The sequence below is a fragment of the Trachurus trachurus genome, assembly GCF_905171665.1.
Source record: "Trachurus trachurus genome assembly, chromosome: 4".
Taxonomy (NCBI): Eukaryota; Metazoa; Chordata; class Actinopteri; order Carangiformes; family Carangidae; genus Trachurus; species Trachurus trachurus.
The window spans coordinates 35,961,614-35,982,787 of NC_139898.1; the positions used below are offsets into that span (position 1 = coordinate 35,961,614).

The 21,174-nt window shown below is 41.5% G+C and overlaps 2 protein-coding genes across 2 annotated transcripts; both read right to left on the reverse strand.

The window, feature by feature from the left end:
* Positions 1-890: 890 nt before the first annotated feature.
* On the reverse strand, positions 891-9,845 carry LOC310985119 (sterile alpha motif domain-containing protein 9-like; the record flags this gene model as incomplete). The annotated part of the gene is made up of 2 exons (XM_083970585.1): positions 9,627-9,845; positions 891-4,534 (listed from the first exon to the last, which is right to left on the reverse strand). Exons 1-2 carry the CDS (start codon positions 9,832-9,834, stop codon positions 891-893), a joined length of 3,852 nt encoding a protein of 1,283 aa, XP_083826711.1. The 5' UTR covers positions 9,835-9,845.
* A 5-nt stretch (positions 9,846-9,850) lies between these two features.
* Positions 9,851-18,962, reverse strand: LOC310985394 (uncharacterized protein; the record flags this gene model as incomplete). Its single annotated transcript, XM_083970967.1, has 3 exons — positions 18,861-18,962; positions 17,523-18,121; positions 9,851-9,909 (listed from the first exon to the last, which is right to left on the reverse strand). The coding sequence occupies exons 2-3, from the start codon at positions 18,109-18,111 to the stop codon at positions 9,851-9,853; spliced, it is 648 nt and encodes a 215-aa protein (XP_083827093.1). The 5' UTR covers positions 18,112-18,121; positions 18,861-18,962.
* Between the last annotated feature and the right edge of the window lie 2,212 nt (positions 18,963-21,174).

Consider the following 21,174-nt stretch of genomic DNA (forward strand, 5'->3'; position numbering starts at 1 on the left):
TATCGTAATAGACAGATTCAAACCACTACAATACATTTTTATCCATTGTCAATGATCTATAACTTGAAAAAGAGCTCATTTTCACTACCAATATTTGTATTTCACTTTCAGATAAAGCAAAAGATAATACAACACATAACAATGAAAATAAAAATCAAAACAAATGTGTATTTTGTAAGACAAAAAAAAGATTAAATAAAAAGTTTGTTGCATTTGTTCATGTTTTTGTGATTGTACATAAAGAAAATTGATACAATATTGTTAAAACAATCAAGTAAAATGAAAGCTAGATGGATGCTTCTTATACTGGAATTTGAGACCTCTCTTCAAGACAATGATTAAAACTTTATTTTCAACATGAACTAATATATTTGCATCTTAGGTAAGAGCTTGCCTGGAGAACATTTCATTGTTGCGTCTAATATAAAAAATAATTAAAAAAATAGGTAAAATTAATAAAACAAATGTCAAAAAATTGATAAGATGATATAGAAAGAATATAAAAAAATATAGTTATTGCTGCTGCAATCTGTTGCGATTTTTATTTGCTTTTTGGCAATATCTGCCACAATAAACATAATGTGTAAGAAAACAATGAAATAAAAATAACACCTTGAAGTTAAAAAGGGGCATAATCATCTTGTGCTACATCAGCAGTTCTCATAATGTAAATGAAATTGTATAAAAGAAAATTAAAATACTCCATTTGTACAATATATACAGCTCATTGCCAGGTGCTTTACATTTGCAATCAATCTTGCTTTACATTTGTGCTTCTTTTGATCAGTTGTGTGAAATTCCTTCACAATGAGTCACTGGTTGCCACCTTTATTTTTCAAACTGTTAAGTTCTCTCAGTATCGCCTGTGCCTTTTTACACAAGTGACTATCTTAGTTATCATACTTAATATCATAAGCAAGGGGTCCATTAATAGCAAAACCAAGGTAGAAAGAAACCTTTTCAGTGCTGAAGCCATCTCTTATACCGGCAACAAGAGCTGGGCGCACAGGAATTTTCAGTTTTCCATAATTGGCAAACACCTCTCCTTGCACAATGGTTCCACTGACTCGATGAAGGCGACTGATAATTGCTTTGTGTTTAAATATATCACCATTTCGCCAAAGTTGAGCCAAGGTATCGCGGCGCATATCTTTAAAGTTCTCATCGAGTTGGGGTTTGGAAACAAGCCTCTTTAGTCCCTCTTCTTTCCCCAAGTAGAGGTGGGCAACAGTGTTCCTGTTTCTAAACAATGAAGTCAGGAACTTGCGAGATGAGTTTCGAATTGCCTTCACATATGTACCAATTTCTGTGTTTTCTGCGTTGTCCTGAGAAAGACTTGGCCAGAATAACAGGATGGCCAGGTAGTAGGGGTCTGGGAAGGGATACCCAAGCCCTACATCTTGTAAGATTTTCAGAAGGATCGCAGAGAGGTTCCTGTAACTCTTGACATGTTTGGATTTTGGTTTCAATAGGTAAAGAACTATGTTTGACGCAATGTAGTTGATTGTTTCTTTTGTCTTTTGCTTTTTGTTCACAAATTGTTGATGCTGTTGCAAGAATGCATAGCATTCTGTGATCTTCTCAATTTCTTTGGCAGGTTTGTCCAAATGCTGAAGAATCCCAACAAATGTATCAGCTTGTTCCTCTTCAAGAAACAGTCTTTTTTCTTCAATATCAATTTTCAAATTGAGATTTGGGTTGTTTTGTCGTTCTTTTGTTTTTTCCTCAGGGGTGGTGAAAAAAAGAGCTAGATACTTTTTAAAATGTTCACTGATATGCCAACGATTCTTTGAATCAAACTCTGAATTATTCGCTTTTATGTATGTGAAATAGTAGTCAAGAATTTCGAATGTTTCTTTTACTTGACTTTTCAAACTGACAAGAAAATGCTCACGGTCTTTGATAATCTCCACATACCTGTTGTTGATCTCATCATCCCTCTTAAACACACTGGTGATTGGGATCACTTTCCTCAGAAAACTCTGAAAGTACTTCTTTTTTTCTGGATCACTTCCATCAAAGAATGGCAGCCTGCCCAATATCTCAAAGACCAGGAAAGCAATTTCCAGCAAACCAACATAGCCATAAACATTATATGACTTCCTGGGATAGTCATCTGACTCAACCCCATCTGCTTCATCACCAGGTTCATCCTCTGCATTTGCCAGCTCTTGAGCTCTTTTGAATGCTCTGATAGCGCTTTCTGCTATTTTAATGTTTGTTTCCAAGTCTTCTGGATTGTGCCAAGTCTCCTGCTTTTCTCTATGGATGTTCGTCTTTAAATTGTTTTTGTGGATTTGGGCAATTGTGTCAAATGTGTATGGGTTTTCTTTGATGTTCTTGGCTTTTTCAGCCCAGTTCAGAGCCTCTGGGAAATCACGTTCGTTGATGTACAAGTACCTTGCCAGTGCTTGAGGAATAGATGCACTTGTGACAAACCTTGATGATGCTTTTACAAAGATTTCTTGGACAGTTTGTCTTCCATCTTGGCTGTGGATTGTGTTTATGAGAGGAGAAAATGGTTCTCTGTCCTCTCCATATTTCCTGCGCTGCCTTTCAATCAACATGCATTGAACTGAGAGCATGAATCTGTGTTTGACAACACCAGCACTGAAAAAGAGATCACAGTGAAGAATTGCCCGAGCAATATCACTTATTTTTAAGTAGCAGCTCCTCTCCAACTCCTCCAGACATGCAGATGCAATGGAGTGATGAAGGATTCGGATTCCTTTGTATTCTCCCCATTCTTCAACTGTGTCTATGATGAGGAGGTTTGAATATGGCTTCATTCTGTCCAACACACTTTCATTCTCCTGCCAGCGAATCATTTTCATCCCAAAAAAGTCCTCACAGAGAGAGAGTGAGATTTCAGACTCTGACACATATGTGTTAAGTAGGGCTAGGTACGCAAAAAGCTGCCCTGCCTTTGTGCTGAAATCAAAGTTCTCCAGTGTGTTTCGGGTGAGTTTATCTATGTATTCCCTGTCAAAGTTGCTCTTCATGATCATGAAGCTGTAAAAGTTCTCAGGTTTTTCATGAGTTTCTTTGAGCTCTTTAAGCTTCTTTTCAAACTCCCTCTGCTCTTCTGGTGTCAGTGAAGCAGAGATGAATTGACTTTGTGTTGTGTTATGCTGTCTGTATTGTTCCATTGGACTTTGGGATCGAACACAGTTAAGAATGATGACTTTGCAGTTTTGTGTATTGTCCACATTATTTAAGATATCCTCAACTGCAGCTTTGTGAATCCAGTTCATAAGATCATGAAGAGTCTCATTTTCTTTTGAGTCATCAACTAACAGCAAAACTGGACAGGGTTTCTCACCTTCAAGTTTCATAAGCTTTCTGACCTGAATGGCAACTTCTTTCTTGGGCAGTGAATTGTCTTTCAACACAGCACATCTGAACTCTTGACGGAGATCCCACATCACATGCATTGCTAAGGTGGTGCCACCACATCCTGGATGGTGGAAGAGATTGAGCAGAGAACATATTTTGTTTGATTCCCTCAACTGGGACCTGATCATCTTCTTCACTTTTTCATACTTGTCCCTCTTGATAAATGGCTTCTCTTTGTCTTTGTCACAGAAGTAGAAGTTCCACCATTTGACTTTGCCTCCTTTGTAGAATTCCTCTTCAGTTTTAATTCTGAAGTCTTGAAACTCTGGACTGTTTTCATCATAGATCTTTTCGCACTGATAAAGAGACAAAATGTCCAGAGCAGTCATAAAATCTTCATCTTTTTGTTTCAGGACAACAAAACTGGAATCAGAGGAGGGTATTAGCCTACCAGATGACTGATTTAATGGCCCCAATGTCATTATAGTGCCACTAATCTCACTCAGGGTCAGTTCGTTTATGGATAGATGGCCAATGTCATGTTCACACTTTTCTTGTATCAGCCCCCTCCATTTCTCATATGTGCTCTGAGATTCACAGATAGTGATGATATTTTCTTCCTGGGTGTGTTTAATAAAAGACCTGTAGGTGTCAAAGATTGGGTCTTTCTCAGTGTCCACGGGGGAAAGCAGAAGGAATATGATGAGATTCCTGCCAGGGAGAAGAACCTCAGGGTTGCAGATGAATGAAACCAACTGCTCTACATCTCTGCAAGTTTTCCTCAGCCAGTTCTTATAATCTAACTCCTTGTTTGAGTCACCTTCCAGGTCATTTCTGCCATTACAGAAGACCCAACTGGTCTGTTTATAGAGGTTAAGGTTCTTTTTAACTGAGTCAATCTCTCCCTGATACTGTGCTGCGGTATGGAGATTGGCAACCCTGGACTCTCTGTAGGAATGACACAGTCCATCCTCAGCAAGAGAGTTGGGGTCAAAGTCCAACACAGAAAAGAGTTTCAACTTACTCAGAAACTGGAGATACGGCACTTGTTCTGGATTGCTCTTGTTCACAACAACGACAAATCTATTATAGTTGTCAAGTGAGTTTCCACCACAGGTTAACAAATTCTTTAGTTTCTCCCCCTGGTTTGCTTCTTTCTTCAAAACTGCTTTGCGGAGGCACTGCTGGTTTACCTGACCTGCAGGAAAAATAACATTTTTGTGTATTAAAACTGTATTTAGTTGATTTCCATATGTCAATAATGCAAGAAAACATTCCACCATGAGAGTACTTGCAAATGGTATGCATTGGTATGTATTAGAACAAATGAAAACACATGAAAACACTCCTTATGGACAAGCTTTATGTTTTATTCTATTTATTTTGTACTTTTAGTTTGCTTTTTTGTTTTTTTTTGTTTGTTTGTTTTATTCAAATATATTTTTGGGGCTTTTTGCCTTTAATGGACAGTACAGTCGAGACAGGCAGGAAATGGGAGGCAGAGAGAGGAGGGAATGACATGCAGCAAAGGGTCGGCCGAGACGGGATTCGATACAGGGCCGGCTGCAGTGAGGACTCTCTGTTTATTGGGTGCCTGCTCTACCAGTGCTTTTAAGTTTTGTCGCCAACTGTAGAAACTGTAACTTTCAAATGCTGTTTGTTCAAAATAAATGAAAAGAAAAGTAGTCTCATACATTTGGGATTTTTTTTCCATTGTACTGAACCTGTATTGGACCATAATGCTGTGTTCACACCGAGATCGCGCCGCCCGGCTTTTTGCGGCGAGTTTACATTGAAAGTCAATACATTTTTTTTTCAGATCTCAACATTCCCAAAATCACATCTGAGTCTCATAACAAGTTAGAGGCTCCTTTAAGTCTTAATGAAATATCAGATGCCATTTTCTCCATGCAAAGTGGAAAGTCCCCGGGCAGCGACGGTTTTCCTATCGAATTTTATAAAAAAAATTCTGTTCAGTTAGCACCATTATTATTTGAAATGTTTGAAGACTCTCGCCAGCGGGGTTCTTTGCCTTTGACTCTCACCCAAGCTTCCATCTCGTTGATTCTCAAGAGGGATAAAGACCAGACGCTCTGTGGCTCTTACCGGCCCATCTCTCTCCTCAATTCAGATGTAAAAATATTAACAAAAGCGCTCACATGTAGAATGGAGGCCATTTTACCTTCTATCATTTCTGCCGATCAAACAGGGTTCATTAAGAACCGACAATCCTTTACCAATCTACGAAAACTTTTAAATATTGTTTATTCTCAATCCTCTTTGACTAGCCCTGAGGTTGTTGTAACTCTCGATGCCGAGAAGGTTTTCAATCGAGTGGAGTGGCATTATTTGTTTTTTACTTTAAGACGATTTGGTTTTGGTGAGAAGTTTATTTCATGGATTAATTTGATTTACACCTCTCCACAAGCACGAGTGTTAACAAATAATCAATTATCACAGTTTTTCCCCTTATCAAGGGGCACTAGACAGGGTTGCCCATTGTCCCCACTGCTTTTTGCGTTAGCCATTGAGCCCCTTTCTATTTCTTTGAAAAATCATACATTTTTTTCTGGTATCGAAAGAGGCGGGATAGAATACAAGGTCTCTTTATATGCCGATGACCTTCTTCTTTATGTTATGAACCCATTAAGTTCTTTCCCTTACATCTTAGCCACTCTTGACTCTTTCGGAGCCTTCTCTGGCTATAAGTTAAATATTCAAAAAAGTGAATGTTTCCTCATTAATCAACTAGCTCAGGGAATATCTCAAGTTCACATTCCTTTTAAATGGTCTACTAGCTTTAAATATCTTGGAATTACTATTACTAAATCAATTAATTCACTTTTTGAAGAAAACTTTGAAGCTCTAACCATTAAAGTAAAAGCTGATCTACAGAGGTGGAATAACTTACCCCTCTCTCTGGCTAGCAGAGTAAATTCGATTAAAATGAATATTCTCCCTAGATATCTTTATTTATTTCAGTGTTACCTATCTTTTTACCAAAGCAATTTTTTCGTAAATTAGATACAGTCATTTCAAATTTTATATGGGCAGGTAAGACTCCAAGAGTTTGTAAAACTTTGTTACAGAGGGAACACGCAAAAGGGGGACTTGGATTGCCAAACTTTCAATGTTTTTATTGGGCTGCAAACGTACATAAAATTATGCTCTGGATGACAGGTGCAGACAATAGTTGGATCCATCTAGAAACTAACTCATGCCATGCTTCCTCTCTGAAAGCCCTTGTGTGTAGTAGCCTCCCTTCTAAACCTAGACAGTTTACTTCTAATCCAATAGTCATTGCCACTTTAAACATCTGGCAGCAAATTAGACAACATTTTGGCTGGAGAGGTCTTCCCTTGGCCACACCTCTCTGTAATAATCACCTGTTTCAACCTGCCAGAACTGATCCAAGATTTTCTAAATGGTGTAAGTTAGGATTGTCTTCCCTGTGTGACCTTTATGTAGACGGTATATTTGCTAGTTTCACTCAACTTTCCTCCTTATTTAACCTCCAGAGTTCGGATATGTATGGTTACTTCCAAATCCGTAACTTTGTTAAGCATAACACCTCAGCTTTCCCACATATTCCAGTAGCCTCTGGCATTGATTTTTTTACTATGACTTCTCGGCTACTAAAAGGACAGTTGTCATATATTTACAATATATTATTAACAGTGACTTCCTCTGCCCTTTGTAAGATTAAAACAAAATGGGAATCAGAATGGGGTACTTCATTTTCAGATGAATGGTGGAATAAAGCTCTTAATACTATAAACTCATCTTCATCCTGTGCATCACTTAGGCCCAATCCCATTTCACCCCTTGGCCCTACCACTTACCCCTACCCCTCCGTTTTGCGCGTTCACGTGTAGGGGTAGGGGTGTCCCAATCCCCGTTAGGACAGAGGGGTAGGGGGAAGTGGTAGGGCTACATAGCCCTCCAAACGGAGATTTTTCAGAGGCACACTCCAAACGGAGGGGTATGAAAATTTCCCAGAATGCATCTTGCGGCAGCCGGCAGCGGTGGCTGTAAAACGAAAAGCTGTTTTATTTCTCACTGTAGCGCTGTTATTACGTCACTTTATTAAGTTTTAATATTTTTTCTTGCGAGAAAGTAACTATTTAGGTCCCAAATGTGCGGTTAGTTTATCCAAATGACGGCGGGTTAGAAGTTTGCTCCGACGATTTTTCGGAGAAGTGAAGCTCCAGGAGGAGCGGCTCCTCACAGAGGCAGCAGCCGGTCTGCAGCGCTGCTCCACCGGCCATATTACGTCCTCGTCCCGGTCCCGCCGGGAGAGAAGGCGGTCGTTAATTAACTTATCCGCGGGTTTTTAGAGGTTTACCACCAGCATGTTAAATTCTTTTCAGCATTTAAATGTTGGTCTCATTGATGAAATCTGACAATTGTGGCAGTAACATTAGTTTATTTGGATGAAAAGTTATGCTTCATGTACCAGTCAGAGGAGCAGGCAGCGCTGCCTCTGGGCTCTGTGTACAGAAATCACCACATTTACATCAGTAAATAAATGTTTTACAATGAACCGATCAGTCTGCATTAAGTTTTATCTTATTTTATTAAGCTATATGGAACACGCTATTTGATTTCTGGCAAAAGCTCGCCGCATCAGCTTACGTAAAAGCCAGTGAGACTACGTGATGACGTATGTGATTGTTGAAGTGGTGTCCCAATTCGGAGGGGTTGACTTTCTACCCCTACCCCTTGTAGCTCCGTTTCAAGGGGCGAGGGGCAAGGGGTAGGGGAAGGGGTAGGGGTAAAAAAGAGAAATGGGATTGGGCCTTACCCTTATTCAATTCAAGGTGCTCCACAGGACTCATTATACTAAAGAAAGATTATCAAAAATGTACCCAAATGTATCGGATTCTTGTGACAGATGTTCTCAGGCACCTGCTCACTCAACCCATATGTTTTGGTCTTGTCCTATGTTAAAAGAATATTGGAGATTTTTTTTTACATTTCTAACAGAAGTACTGGAGTTGAACATTGAACCATCACCAGAGATAGCCATTTTTGGCACTCCAGGAATTAGGATTAAATTGAATTCAATACAGAAAAATGTAATCTCTTTTTCATCTTTGATAGCTCGCCGTCGAATTCTTTTACAGTGGAAAGACCCTTTACCACCTTCAAAAGATTCTTGGCTTAAAGACCTGATGACATTTTTGAAGCTAGAGAAGGTCAAATTTACACTTCGGGGATCCACCGATAAATTCTATGAACACTGGCAACCTCTTATATCGCATTTTGAGAATATGAATTGTACATCATTAGACTAAGATACGTATTTTTCTAACTGCTTTATATATGTGCTCATGCTGATAATGTGATTTTGGATAAAAGATTTATAATTCCTTCTTTTTTTATTTTTTTATTTTTTATTATACATATGTATACATTGTTACTATTATGATTGCTATTATTATTATTATTATTATTTTATTTCTTATTGTTTATTTACTCTTTGTTTGTTTGTTTGTTTTGTAAATTTTTGTTTGTGGGGGAGACATCGGGTGAAAAAAAAGAAAAGAAAGTCAATACGAAAGTCAATTTTCAACTTTTGTGGTGGATTCGCGCGGTGGATATGCGCGGTGGCGATGGCTGGCATGGAGGACAGATTGATTGTTGCTTTTTTTGCTCGACCAAACCTACAATATATCTGACTACCAAAATAAAAACAGCAGCATGCTGTTAGCCAGCTAGCCCAGAACGTTCCTCTGCCTTTTTTTTTTTTTGCTTGCTACTGTGTTCTTTATTAACGTTAGGTAGTCTTGTGTGTGTGCATGTGTGTGTTACTGTGTGTGAACGAGAGGGGAACTAGCTGTCATAGTTTCCTTTTCAAATTCCAGCGGTACCGCTACTGTCTACTGCGGAGTCCGGCGGCAGGTAGACGCGGCGCGATCTCGGTGTGAACGTAGCGTAACCCTCAAAGTGAGATACGTACAGAACCGTGACTTGTGTTGAGGTGTGCATCGGCTTGGCACTTGTTGATCTATTGCTTGGTCATGACCGTACAGAAGCTGTTGCAGTGTATTATGGGATTTGTAGTGTGAGTAGTGTGAACGCTATACTGGCGGCCGGCCTTGAGTTTGACATGTGTGGGTAAGAGGCACAATTTGCAGCATTCCTTATAATTGCATTCATATGCAAGCAAACAAATGTCCATGAAATATCACTGAATCAAAATCTGATCGAGTGAAATTGTGAATGTAATTGCATCAAATCAGTGTTTGTGAATCAGTATTTAAACATCTTAACATTGGTTGACTTACCCATTTTCTTTTCCAGCTGACTGGCAAGTTCACGCTGATTAATTTCTTCAAGGACGTCCATTGTAACTTGTAAAGCCCCCTCGTTTCCGTAGTGGCCAGTCATTATCTTTGTGGTGTCCATGGTGTCCTTGCCCTCCAGTTTACCCCTGGGAATCGGTTTATTCTCAGATCCTGTGTATTCTTTTAAGTAAAAATGAAAAGATTTCATTTCATCTTTTGTAAGGTTATCCAGAGTTTCTTTGATCCCCTCCGCAATCCTTGGTCTGTGTGGCTGGACCGTAGTCTGTAAGAAGAAACAGAAGTCATTATTTAGTGTCAACTTTACAGTTCAATAATTGTCTGTGGTTTGTTATGCCTATATGTGCTCTTAAAATGCACAAACTTTTTGGTGGATGTCATGTTTTGTTATGAACAAATGGCCCATCAACACCAACATGAGGAAGACCGTCAAGTCTGGAAGGATAGTTTATTAATATATAAAAAAGAACTCCGTAATGCTAGAAGCAATTACTATTCATCTTTAATAGAAAAGAATAAGAACAACCCCAGGTTCCTTTTCAACACTGTGGCCAGGCTAACCAAGAACCATAGTGTCGTTGAGCCATCCATCCCTCCAACTCTCAGCAGTAATGATTTCCTAACTTTCTTTACCGAAAAGATAGTTAATATTAGAACGAAGATTGCCAGTAATGGAGCACAGACTACGGTACCCATAGAAGCACCTCCCAGACTTGGTACACACTTGGACAGCTTCTCTCCCATCGACCTGTCAGACTTAACTTCTGTAATTACTTCTTCCAAGTCAGCCACATGTCTGCTGGATCCAGTCCCGACAAGACTACTTAAAGCAGATATCAGTGGAATGTTTTTGTTAATATAAGTCCTAAATAGTCCTATTTTCCGTCAGCAATCACTTACATGAAGTATTTCAGCCTAAACACGAGTCTCTCCGTCACTCTGCTCTGCTGTAACCCGAGGAGAAAATTTTCCTTGTGGGATACAAGTGTTATCCAATGAGGAGAGAGAACGGCATGAAGGGCTGTGTGTGCAGCCAAGGGATGCGCGTGAATGTGGTGACGTAGCACGAGGACCAATTGATGCCTAACAAGGGCGGGGGCTGCTAAATGATGGTGCGTTCAAAGAAACTCGTACTTTGTGTTTTTCCTTCCTGTGAAGTCATACCAGTTCGATCTGGTACGAGTTCACGGGTCGGAAGTTACGAGTGGCCGTTATAGGGAACTTTCACAGACAACAGGATGGTAAAAACACGAGCTACGGGTTACCTGGAACGCTACCAAGTCGTAGTTGTGACTTGAAGCTGTAACTTACGGTTTCAAAAGCCTGCCTTGAACGCAGCATTAGCCGAAACGGCCGTGAAGCTGATATCTGCTTTAAGGATGTCTTCCCCTTAATTAACATTTCCTTTCTGAACCAAATCAATCTTTCCTTAGCCACAGGCTACGTGCCACAGGCCTTTAAGGTGGCTGTCATTAACCCTTTACTTAAAAAACCTTCTCTTGACCCAGATGTCCTAGCCAACTATCGGCCTATATCCAACCTTCCTTACATCTCTAAGATCCTTGAGAAGATTGTCCTGGAGCAGCTACATGAACATCTGCACAGCAACAAGCTCTTTGAAGCTTTCCAATCTGGATTCAGAGAACACCATAGCACTGAAACAGCACTTGTCAAAGTCTCTAATGATCTGATGATTCTTATAGCTTCAGACAGAGGTCTCGTCTCTGTTCTTGTACTTTTGGACCTCAGTGCTGCATTTGACACCATTGACCACAGCATCCTGCTGCAGAGACTAGATCATGAAATTGGGATTAAAGGACCTGCCCTAAAATGGTTTGAGTCATACTTATCTGACAGGTTTCAATTTGTTAATGTTAATAACGACCATTCAGAGTATAGCAGAGTTACGTATGGTGTACCACAGGGTTCAGTCTTAGGGCCAATCCTCTTCATTCTTTACATGCTCCCATTAGGTGACATCATCCGGAAGCACTCAATCAATTTTCACTGTTATGCAGATGATACGCAACTCTACTTGTCCATGGAGCCAGATGACAGAAGCCGCCTCATCAATCTGCAAGACTGTCTGAAAGACATTAGATCCTGGATGTCCTCTAACTTCTTGCTACTGAATTCAGATGAAACTGAGGTCATTGTGTTTGGACCTAAACATCTCAGGGACACTCTCTCTAACCAGATCGCTACTCTAGATGGCATCACCCTGACCCCGAGTACAACTGCGAGGAACCTTGGAGTCATTTTTGACCAAGACCTTTCCTTTAGCTCCCACATAAAACACGTGACTAGGACCGCCTTCTTCCATCTGCGCAGTATCACTAAGATTAGGAATATCCTCTCCCAGAGTGATGCTGAGAAACTGGTGCATGCATTTATCACTTCTAGGCTGAACTACTGTAACTCTGTCCTGTCAGGATGTCCGAAAAACTCTCTAAAGAGTCTCCAGCTGGTCCAGAATGCCGCAGCGAGGGTTTTGACAGGAGTTAGGAAGAGAGAGCACATCTCTCCCACTTTAGCTTCTCTCCACTGGCTTCCTGTAGGATTTAGAATAGACTTCAAAATCCTTCTGCTGACTTATAAGGCTCTTAATGATAAAGCTCCGTCCTATCTGAAAGAACTAATCATTCCTTACTGTCCTACCAGAGCACTCCGCTCCCAGAATGCAGGTCTGTTAGTGACTCCCAGTATCTCTAAAGGGCAAGGCAAGGCAATTTTATTTGTATATATTTTTACAAACAGTTTGTCTCAGAGGGCTTCACATAGCATCATAACAACATCCTCTGTCCTTAGACCCTCACATCCACTGAGGAAAAACTCCATAGAAAACCCTTTTAACAGGGAAAACCAGGAGAAAGCTCAGGGTGAGCAACAGAGGAGGGATCCCTTCTGGTAAGCAAGGGAGGCAGGGAGAGCAGACCGGCTTAATGGGAGGACTGGATGGCAGACTGGTTCATAGGAAGGGAGGACAGACCAGCTTAACAGCAGGGGAAAAGAACTCATCATTCCTTACTGTCCTACCAGAGCACTCTGCTCCCAGAACGCAGGTCTGTTAGTGACTCCCAGTATCTCTAAAAACAGACTGGGAGGTAGAGCCTTCAGTTACCGGGCTCCTTTACTGTGGAACCAGCTCTCTCCATGGGTCAAAGAGGCAGACACTCTAACTACATTTAAGTCTAGACTTAAGACATTCCTTTATGACAGGGCTTTTAGTTAGGGCTGGTTCAGGTAGCTCTGAACCATTTTATAGCTACGCTGCTATAGGCTTAGACTGCTGGGGACACATCTGGTCACACAGAGCCCTCTCCTTTCTCCTCCTCTCCTCTCCTCTCCTCTCCTTTCCTCTCCTCTCCTCTCCTCTCCTCTCCTCTCCTCTCCTCTCCTCTCCTCTCCTCTCCTCTCCTCTCCCAGAATGCAGGTCTGTTAGTGACTCCCAGTATCTCTAGAAACAGACTGGGAGGTAGAGCCTTCAGTTACCGGGCTCCTTTACTGTGGAACCAGCTCTCTCCATGGGTCAAAGAGGCAGACACTCTAACTACATTTAAGTCTAGACTTAAGACCTTCCTTTATGACAGGGCTTTTAGTTAGGGCTCGTTCAGGTAGCTCTGAACCATTTTACAGCTATGCTGCTATTCACCTTATTCTCCGGGGCAACCATGGAGTCAGTGGAACGCTGTCAGATTGTGTTCGAACTTCTGGTGACGACCGGAAGTCGTATAGTACATTAGCGGTAGCTTGATTATTTGAGTCCGTTCTCAGCTGTTTCTTGTTGCCAAATCTGGGTTTTTTTCCCGTTGTCGATCGCAAAAAATGAGGAGCATTATAAAGAGGATGCTACAATCACTGGAAGAAAAGGCGTGAGTTTTTACAGCAGGAGTGTTTTGAGCATCGACCTCATCTTCGGTCCCAGTGTGTGTGGAGCTCTGTACGACCTGCACCCACCTCCATCTAGACTCTAGACTCGGGTTAAAATAATTAAATAGGCTATACCCCCGTATCCCCGCTGATTTCAGCCAAGATGAGCAGCTTGTTTGGAGTGAGTAGGAGCGATTAAAAAAAAGAAAAAAGAAAACGCTATCACAGCCCGAAGCAACACTGTTAATGCACATAAGAGGCTGCCTTTAATTTCTGACAGCTGGACATTGCGCTACTTTTAATTATGAAGCTCTATCCATTTAAGCAAAATATCAACAACTTTAATTTTTAAGTTGTGTTTTATATTTTTATATATTTTACTGATCGCAATTCAGGCTGGGTGTGCGTATGAAAATATGCTACAGTGTTTCTCTTTTCTTTTCACAAAGACATTTTTAACTGTGAAAATAGAGATGTATTCAATATTTGCATTAGGGAAATACTGCTATAGGCGAAACAAGTTTATTCATGGCCACATTTAAGTTATTTGAGGGAGGCTTTTATTTCTAAATCCCTCCGTTTACTTTTTTTTACGCATTAGCGAGCATGTTCACAGCGTGAACAACATGTCCCGACCTCCCGACCAGGCTCTGGACACGGAGCAGAGACCCAGGTCCGACAGTGCAAGGCTCCCTCTCTGAAGCAGAGGATGAGGCCAGCTTCCAGTCAGTCTTCACAGACAGTCCACAGAGTGGCATCCTGTCCTCCCATTAAGCTGGTCTGCCCTCTCTTCCTATGAACCAGTCTGCCATCCAGTCCTCCCATTAAGCTGGTCTGTTCTCTCTTCCTATGAACCAGTCTGCCATCCAGTCCTCCCATTAAGCTGGTCTGTCCTCTCTTCCTATGAACCAGTCTGCCATCCAGTCCTCCCATTAAGCTGGTCTGCCCTCTCTTCCTATGAACCAGTCTGCCATCCAGTCCTCCCATTAAGCTGGTCTGTCCTCTCTATGAACCAGTCTGCCATCCAGTCCTCCCATTAAGCTGGTCTGCCCTTCCTTCCCATGAACCAGTCTGCCATCCTGTCCTCCCATTAAGATGGTCTGTCCTCTCTTCCCATGAACCAGTCTGCCATCCTGTCCTCCCATTAAGCTGGTCTGTCCTCTCTTCCTATGAACCAGTCTGCCATCCAGTCCTCCCATTAAGCTGGTCTGTTCTCTCTTCCTATGAACCAGTCTGCCATCCAGTCCTCCCATTAAGCTGGTCTGTTCTCTCTTCCTATGAACCAGTCTGCCATCCAGTCCTCCCATTAAGCTGGTCTGTTCTCTCTTCCCATGAACCAGTCTGCCATCCTGTCCTCCCATTAAGCTGGTCTGCCCTCTCTTCCTATGAACCAGTCTGCCATCCAGTCCTCCCATTAAGCTGGTCTGTTCTCTCTTCCTATGAACCAGTCTGCCATCCAGTCCTCCCATTAAGCTGGTCTGCTCTCCCTTCCTATGAACCAGTCTGCCATCCAGTCCTCCCATTAAGCTGGTCTGTCCTCTCTATGAACCAGTCTGCCATCCAGTCCTCCCATTAAGCTGGTCTGCCCTTCCTTCCCATGAACCAGTCTGCCATCCTGTCCTCCCATTAAGATGGTCTGTCCTCTCTTCCCATGAACCAGTCTGCCATCCTGTCCTCCCATTAAGCTGGTCTGTCCTCTCTTCCTATGAACCAGTCTGCCATCCAGTCCTCTCATTAAGCTGGTCTGCCCTTCCTTCCCATGAACCAGTCTGCCATCCTGTCCTCCCATTAAGATGGTCTGTCCTCTCTTCCCATGAACCAGTCTGCCATCCTGTCCTCCCATTAAGCTGGTCTGTCCTCTCTTCCTATGAACCAGTCTGCCATCCAGTCCTCCCATTAAGCTGGTCTGTTCTCTCTTCCTATGAACCAGTCTGCCATCCAGTCCTCCCATTAAGCTGGTCTGCCCTCTCTTCCTATGAACCAGTCTGCCATCCAGTCCTCCCATTAAGCTGGTCTGTTCTCTCTTCCTATGAACCAGTCTGCCATCCAGTCCTCCCATTAAGCTGGTCTGCTCTCCCTTCCTATGAACCAGTCTGCCATCCAGTCCTCCCATTAAGCTGGTCTGTCCTCTCTATGAACCAGTCTGCCATCCAGTCCTCCCATTAAGCTGGTCTGCCCTTCCTTCCCATGAACCAGTCTGCCATCCTGTCCTCCCATTAAGATGGTCTGTCCTCTCTTCCCATGAACCAGTCTGCCATCCTGTCCTCCCATTAAGCTGGTCTGTCCTCTCTTCCTATGAACCAGTCTGCCATCCAGTCCTCTCATTAAGCTGGTCTGCCCTCTCTTCCCATGAACCAGTCTGCCATCCAGTCCTCCCATTAAGCTGGTCTGCCCTCTCTTCCCATGAACCAGTCTGCCATCCAGTCCTCCCATTAAGCTGGTCTGCCCTCTCTTCCCATGAACCAGTCTGCCATCCAGTCCTCCCATTAAGCTGGTCTGCTCTCTCTTCCTATGAACCAGTCTGCCATCCAGTCCTCCCATTAAGCTGGTCTGCTCTCCCTGCCTCCCTTGCCTACCAGAAGCTTCCTCCTTCAGCTGTTGTTAACATTTCCATGTTTCTCACATTCTCTGTTGTAAACTGTTTTCTTGTCTGTAACAACATCTATGTTATCTATATTAGCTTTCTCCTGGTTTTCCCTGTTAACTCATTGAGTGCCAACCACGTAATTTCTCGTTTTTCGTTCCCATGCGTTGAGTGCCAAAAACGAGTTTTTTCGTTTTTTGCTTTTTTTTTTTTATTATGAAAATAGACACTTTAATACACATTATATGTAAATTTGGGGACTCTACGACGAGGAGAACTGAAATAGATGACGATCAAAGTCACATGACAGCTCATGATCTGGAAGTTTTTATCATAACTCGGCTTCTGCAAACGGAGTTCTGCATGTGGATGCAGCAGCTGCTCTGCTCTCACCCGCGAGGCTGCAGCTGCTCGGAGCAGAAACAGGAAGCTCTCAGCCGACTGTCCCGCCCGGTCTTCATCTGGAGCAACACCGTGTCCTCCCCAAGGTCCTCCCGCGGTAAAATCTGATGGTCTCTGGGCCAAAGCAGACCGGCATCACCGACCCGTACCACAGAAGGACCGCGACCACCGGTGGGACCGGTGTTCCTGAGCTGCTGTGGCCGACAGACCCTCACGTTCCGCGGGGAGAAGCTGTGACACGGCACGGTGCGTCTGTGTTATTGTTGTTTAGTGGCGCCCCCCCCCCGTCCCCGATGGTGGTTTTGTGAATAGAACAACAATTGTTGTATATATTTATCTTATACGAGCCCTTTGATCCAGAAATGCGAGTGTGAGAAGAGCGACAGACACAAACAGAGCACCTTTCATAAAAGACGCTCTATCTCCTTTTCTAGAAAAAAAGGAGGGATTTTGGTGAAACCCAGCCATGTTTAGCTTGACTTTTCTCAGGAACGGAGGCACGTAGAAACAAACGGTTTGTGGTCATTTGAAGCATAAAGTTAAACCTTTCAATTGAGCTACAGTATGTGTTGGTGGCAATAATATAGAATACACTATGGCTCTACATAAAAAGTCAAAAATGGTCTAAATTGCCGGTACACTTGACTAAAACTTTGGAAAGGAGCGCGGCACTCAATGAGTTAAAAGGGTTTTCCATGGAGTTTTTCCTCAGTGGATGTGAGGGTTTAAGGACAGAGGATGTTGTTATGATGGGATGTAAAGCCCTTTGAGACAAACTGGTGGTAAAAACGGGCTATACTAATAAAATTGCCTTGCCTTGCCATCAATAGGCTTCACACAATAATTCCATAATTAACAATACGACAGAAATATTACCACAATACTTTCTTCTCTCTTGATCTCCCAGTTCTGTGGCCTTGGTTGTAGAACTTCCTTTCTCTCTGACGTTTTCCCAGATGGCTGCTCAGTCTGTCCAGATTCATTTTCCACTTTTACAGTTGTTTTTGACTGAATGTTCTCACATGACTCTGGTTGTATTGTTTCTTTGACCTGAGCCAGACTCAGTTCAGACTGAATGGGTTTTGGGGGTTCTTCTTGGTCTGTGCTGGTGTGGACAGTAGGATGCAGTGTTGGCTCTGGTTTCTGTTTCAGCTGACGGAGTTCTGCCAGAATCTTCACAGCAGGACCACTTTTCACATCCAGATCCAGAAAATCCTGCTTTTTGAAACAAACAAGACAATCTCCAGAAACATCTTCCTCTAGGAGTCTTTGTGCATATTTACAATACAGCTTAACATACTGCAGTAACCACTGGTTAACTTGCTCCTTTGTCCAGTTTTCCACATAGTCTGGGAACTGTGACTCATGCTGTGATCCTTTTTTCAGGTTTTCTAGATAACATGTGATTTTGACAGCAGGGCCGTGTTTTATTCCCAAATCCAGGATATCTGTCTTTTCAAAATGCTCTAAAGTGTCTCCTGACACTTCCTCTTCGAGGAATCTGTCTGCACAGCTGTTTTGCACTTTGACCTCTGTCATCAACCACCAGCGTACATCTTCTTTGGTCCATTCTTCAATTGGAGGTTGTGGCTTTTTTATTGAGCTGCTCATTTTGGATCAACTAAAAATGAAATAGCAAAAAATTAAAATAAAGAAAGTAACAGTGAGAAAATACACAAGACGTAGAAGTTGAACAAAATTGCCATAGATAACATTACAAGAATTTCAGAGGAGGGTTAGAATAAAGATGTACTTCAAAAACAGACAAGCAGGTAAAATTGTCCCCCAGCTTAATGATCAATACCCACATAGTTCATGAATCAGAATATTAACCCTAACCCTTTATGATTTTAAAGTCAAGGAATTTATCGAAAAAAAAATCTCTGGTTCAAATACAGTGGAAAAACAATGATTATTCTGTAGTACAAAATTAATTCTGAATACAAATTAACTTTAGAAAGGACTAAAACTTGGGTGATTGGTGGTCAAGTGGTTAATATCACACTTGGCTGTTTTTGTTTAGCATATTAACATGTCAGTACTGGCCTCAATTCAGATAGGGACAGGAAAAGTTGGACAACAGTTTCTTTTCTCTCTCTCTTACATAACATTAATCAGAAACAATAAGAGTGCATTGAGTTCTTAAGTTCAGAACTTTTTCATCGTGTACCATACAAACTGATAATTAAATGAGAAAATAGCAGCTAAATTTCAGCCACTCTAACACTGAATTATAAACTCAGTAAAGAGAAATAGTGACCTCCTCGAGTCCTTTTAGAGAAAATCATGGCTTAAGTTTTACATTCCAGTTGAGGAAGTCAAAGCTCAGGTTAAATAAGAGCAATCAGTTAATTTCTTACCTCCTCAGATCATCAGATGCCTCCTGAGACTGGAGTTTGGCTGCCAATCATCTCCTGCAGTAATCTATTTTCTGAGGATTTTGCAGAAGATTACAGCGCTGCATGAAAACCATAGCTGTTGCCAACGCCCAAATGACTGCAGCCTCCAGTCTGTTCTGCTTAAGCCCATCCCTCCAACTTCACTTCCTGTGAAAGTTGTTTCAAAGTATAGTGCTTTGAGAAAAAAAATAAGCATTAAAAAAAAGAATCTAGTATTTTATTTGATATCATACTGGATGACATACTAGTCAGATTGAGCTTAGTCAGATTTTAGAGAATAGGGTTAGGGGATATGACATTGCAAAGTGAAAGATATCAGGTCAATCATCAACACTTGCAACACTGTAGATTGTGTTTCGGTAAAACTGAAATGTTATTTGCTCAGTTTGTTCAACTGTAAACTAGGTGAAGAGTATTAAATAACATGCTGTGATAATGCAGGGTGGGATAAGTGTGCATTGTAGTTTGATAGTCCATGTGTTAAACATAGTACACCATGATACAGAATTATACAACTCTGGAAATAGTAACAGTTATTTTATTTTGTAGGGCCCTGCATAATGTTAACAGAGGAAATATAATGCATGGATCTGATTGGTTAACATGCTCTGTGGGAAGAGCTGAGCAGAAACTGTTTTTGAAGAGGCTGTTTTTCATGTGTCATTATCAGGAAACGAAACCTATAACTAGGTTTCGTTACAAGCCACTGAGAGTCTGAGACTGCCTCTGTTGTTCTTTTCTACATCTGTCTGGAGAAACTCAAGAACAGACTTCTCACTGTGAGTGGTGATCAACGCTGAGTCAACGCTTGTGCATGCATCACCTGCTCAAAGAGATGTCTTATTATCCGTCGAGACAAAGACAACTTGGACATGGACCGTTGATCTTAGATTACCGGCATCTTATAGAAAAGCTTATTAAGGCAAACTGTAAAAGGGGAAATAAAGAGACTCAGACCCACGTCCATAATTACTCTGTCAACATTATCTCACCCAATAAACTGGATGAGATCACATTGCAACAATGTTTCATGAGGACATGGTAAATACTCCCATAAAGGCACATTTAGCAAGAAAATGTAATTTATGCCTTTGGCAGTTCCTTCATTATTACTCCGGCCACACAAGTCAGACTCGAAAAAACATTTTTACAGCATTCTACTTTCAGTGGGAATCTGGATCAATCACAGTAACTCTTGTCAGAGCTCTAGGGATGAATATAGAGAATGGATCTTAGTGCTGTGTCAGGAAACATGATCTTCCCTCTGGCGCCACCGTCTGGACAAACTTTGTATTTCTCTGCAGGTCTCATCCACCTAATAATTTCAGTTTCCTTATTAAACTGATACCTGAGACTTTTCATGTGCTGAATGTCTGAAAGATAGGGAAGTAAAATATAAATGACCTGTAGAAACCCTTTTACGTGTTTAATTTGTCATTTAAAGACAGAATAAACTTTTTTCGATAAAAGAATCAAACCAACATTGTCCAGAGAGGGCAATACAGTGATAGATACTCTAACTGAAGCCTATAAAAAGAAGAATAAAAAAATAATATCTAAAATATATCAAGGCCTTCAGAAACAGAATGGGATCAACACAGGATACATTAAAGCAAAATGGGAGAAAGAACTAAATATAGAAATATCAGAGGAGGAATGGCGTTCTATGTGGAGTGCACAGCATTCATCTACAAGTTCAAAGAAGTGGAGAATATTTGGTTGGAAAAACTTGATACGTTTTTTCATTACACCTCTTATAAAAAGCATATTCTCTCAATCACAAGAACAGTGCTGGAGGCAGTGCGGAAACATGAACGCTGATCATTCCCATATATTTTGGCTATGCCCAAAAATTCAAACCTTCTGGGGTCATGTATGTAGGCTACTACTGTGACAAAGATCCTGGGATACACAATCCCTAACAATGTGACGGTCCTCTATTTCTGTGTCCTAAATGAAAATGTGGTTCTTAAAAATGACTGGTATCTGTGTAAAATACTGTTGATGGCTTGTAAAAAAGTTATAACAAAATGCTGGTATAAAACAGAACCTCCAAGCATTAACCAATGGATGGACAAAGTGAAGGAAATGTGTTTAATGGAAAAGATGAGTTTCTCTCTCCGATCTAGAGGAGCAACCTTCTCCAGGAAATGGGAGAAATGGACTGCTTTTATCAAAACAATTGAGGACACTACACACTAATCAAGTAAAGACACTGGACATTATATATATAGGTCTTTCAACTGAGGAGCCCCCATGTTTGTGTTTTTGTTTT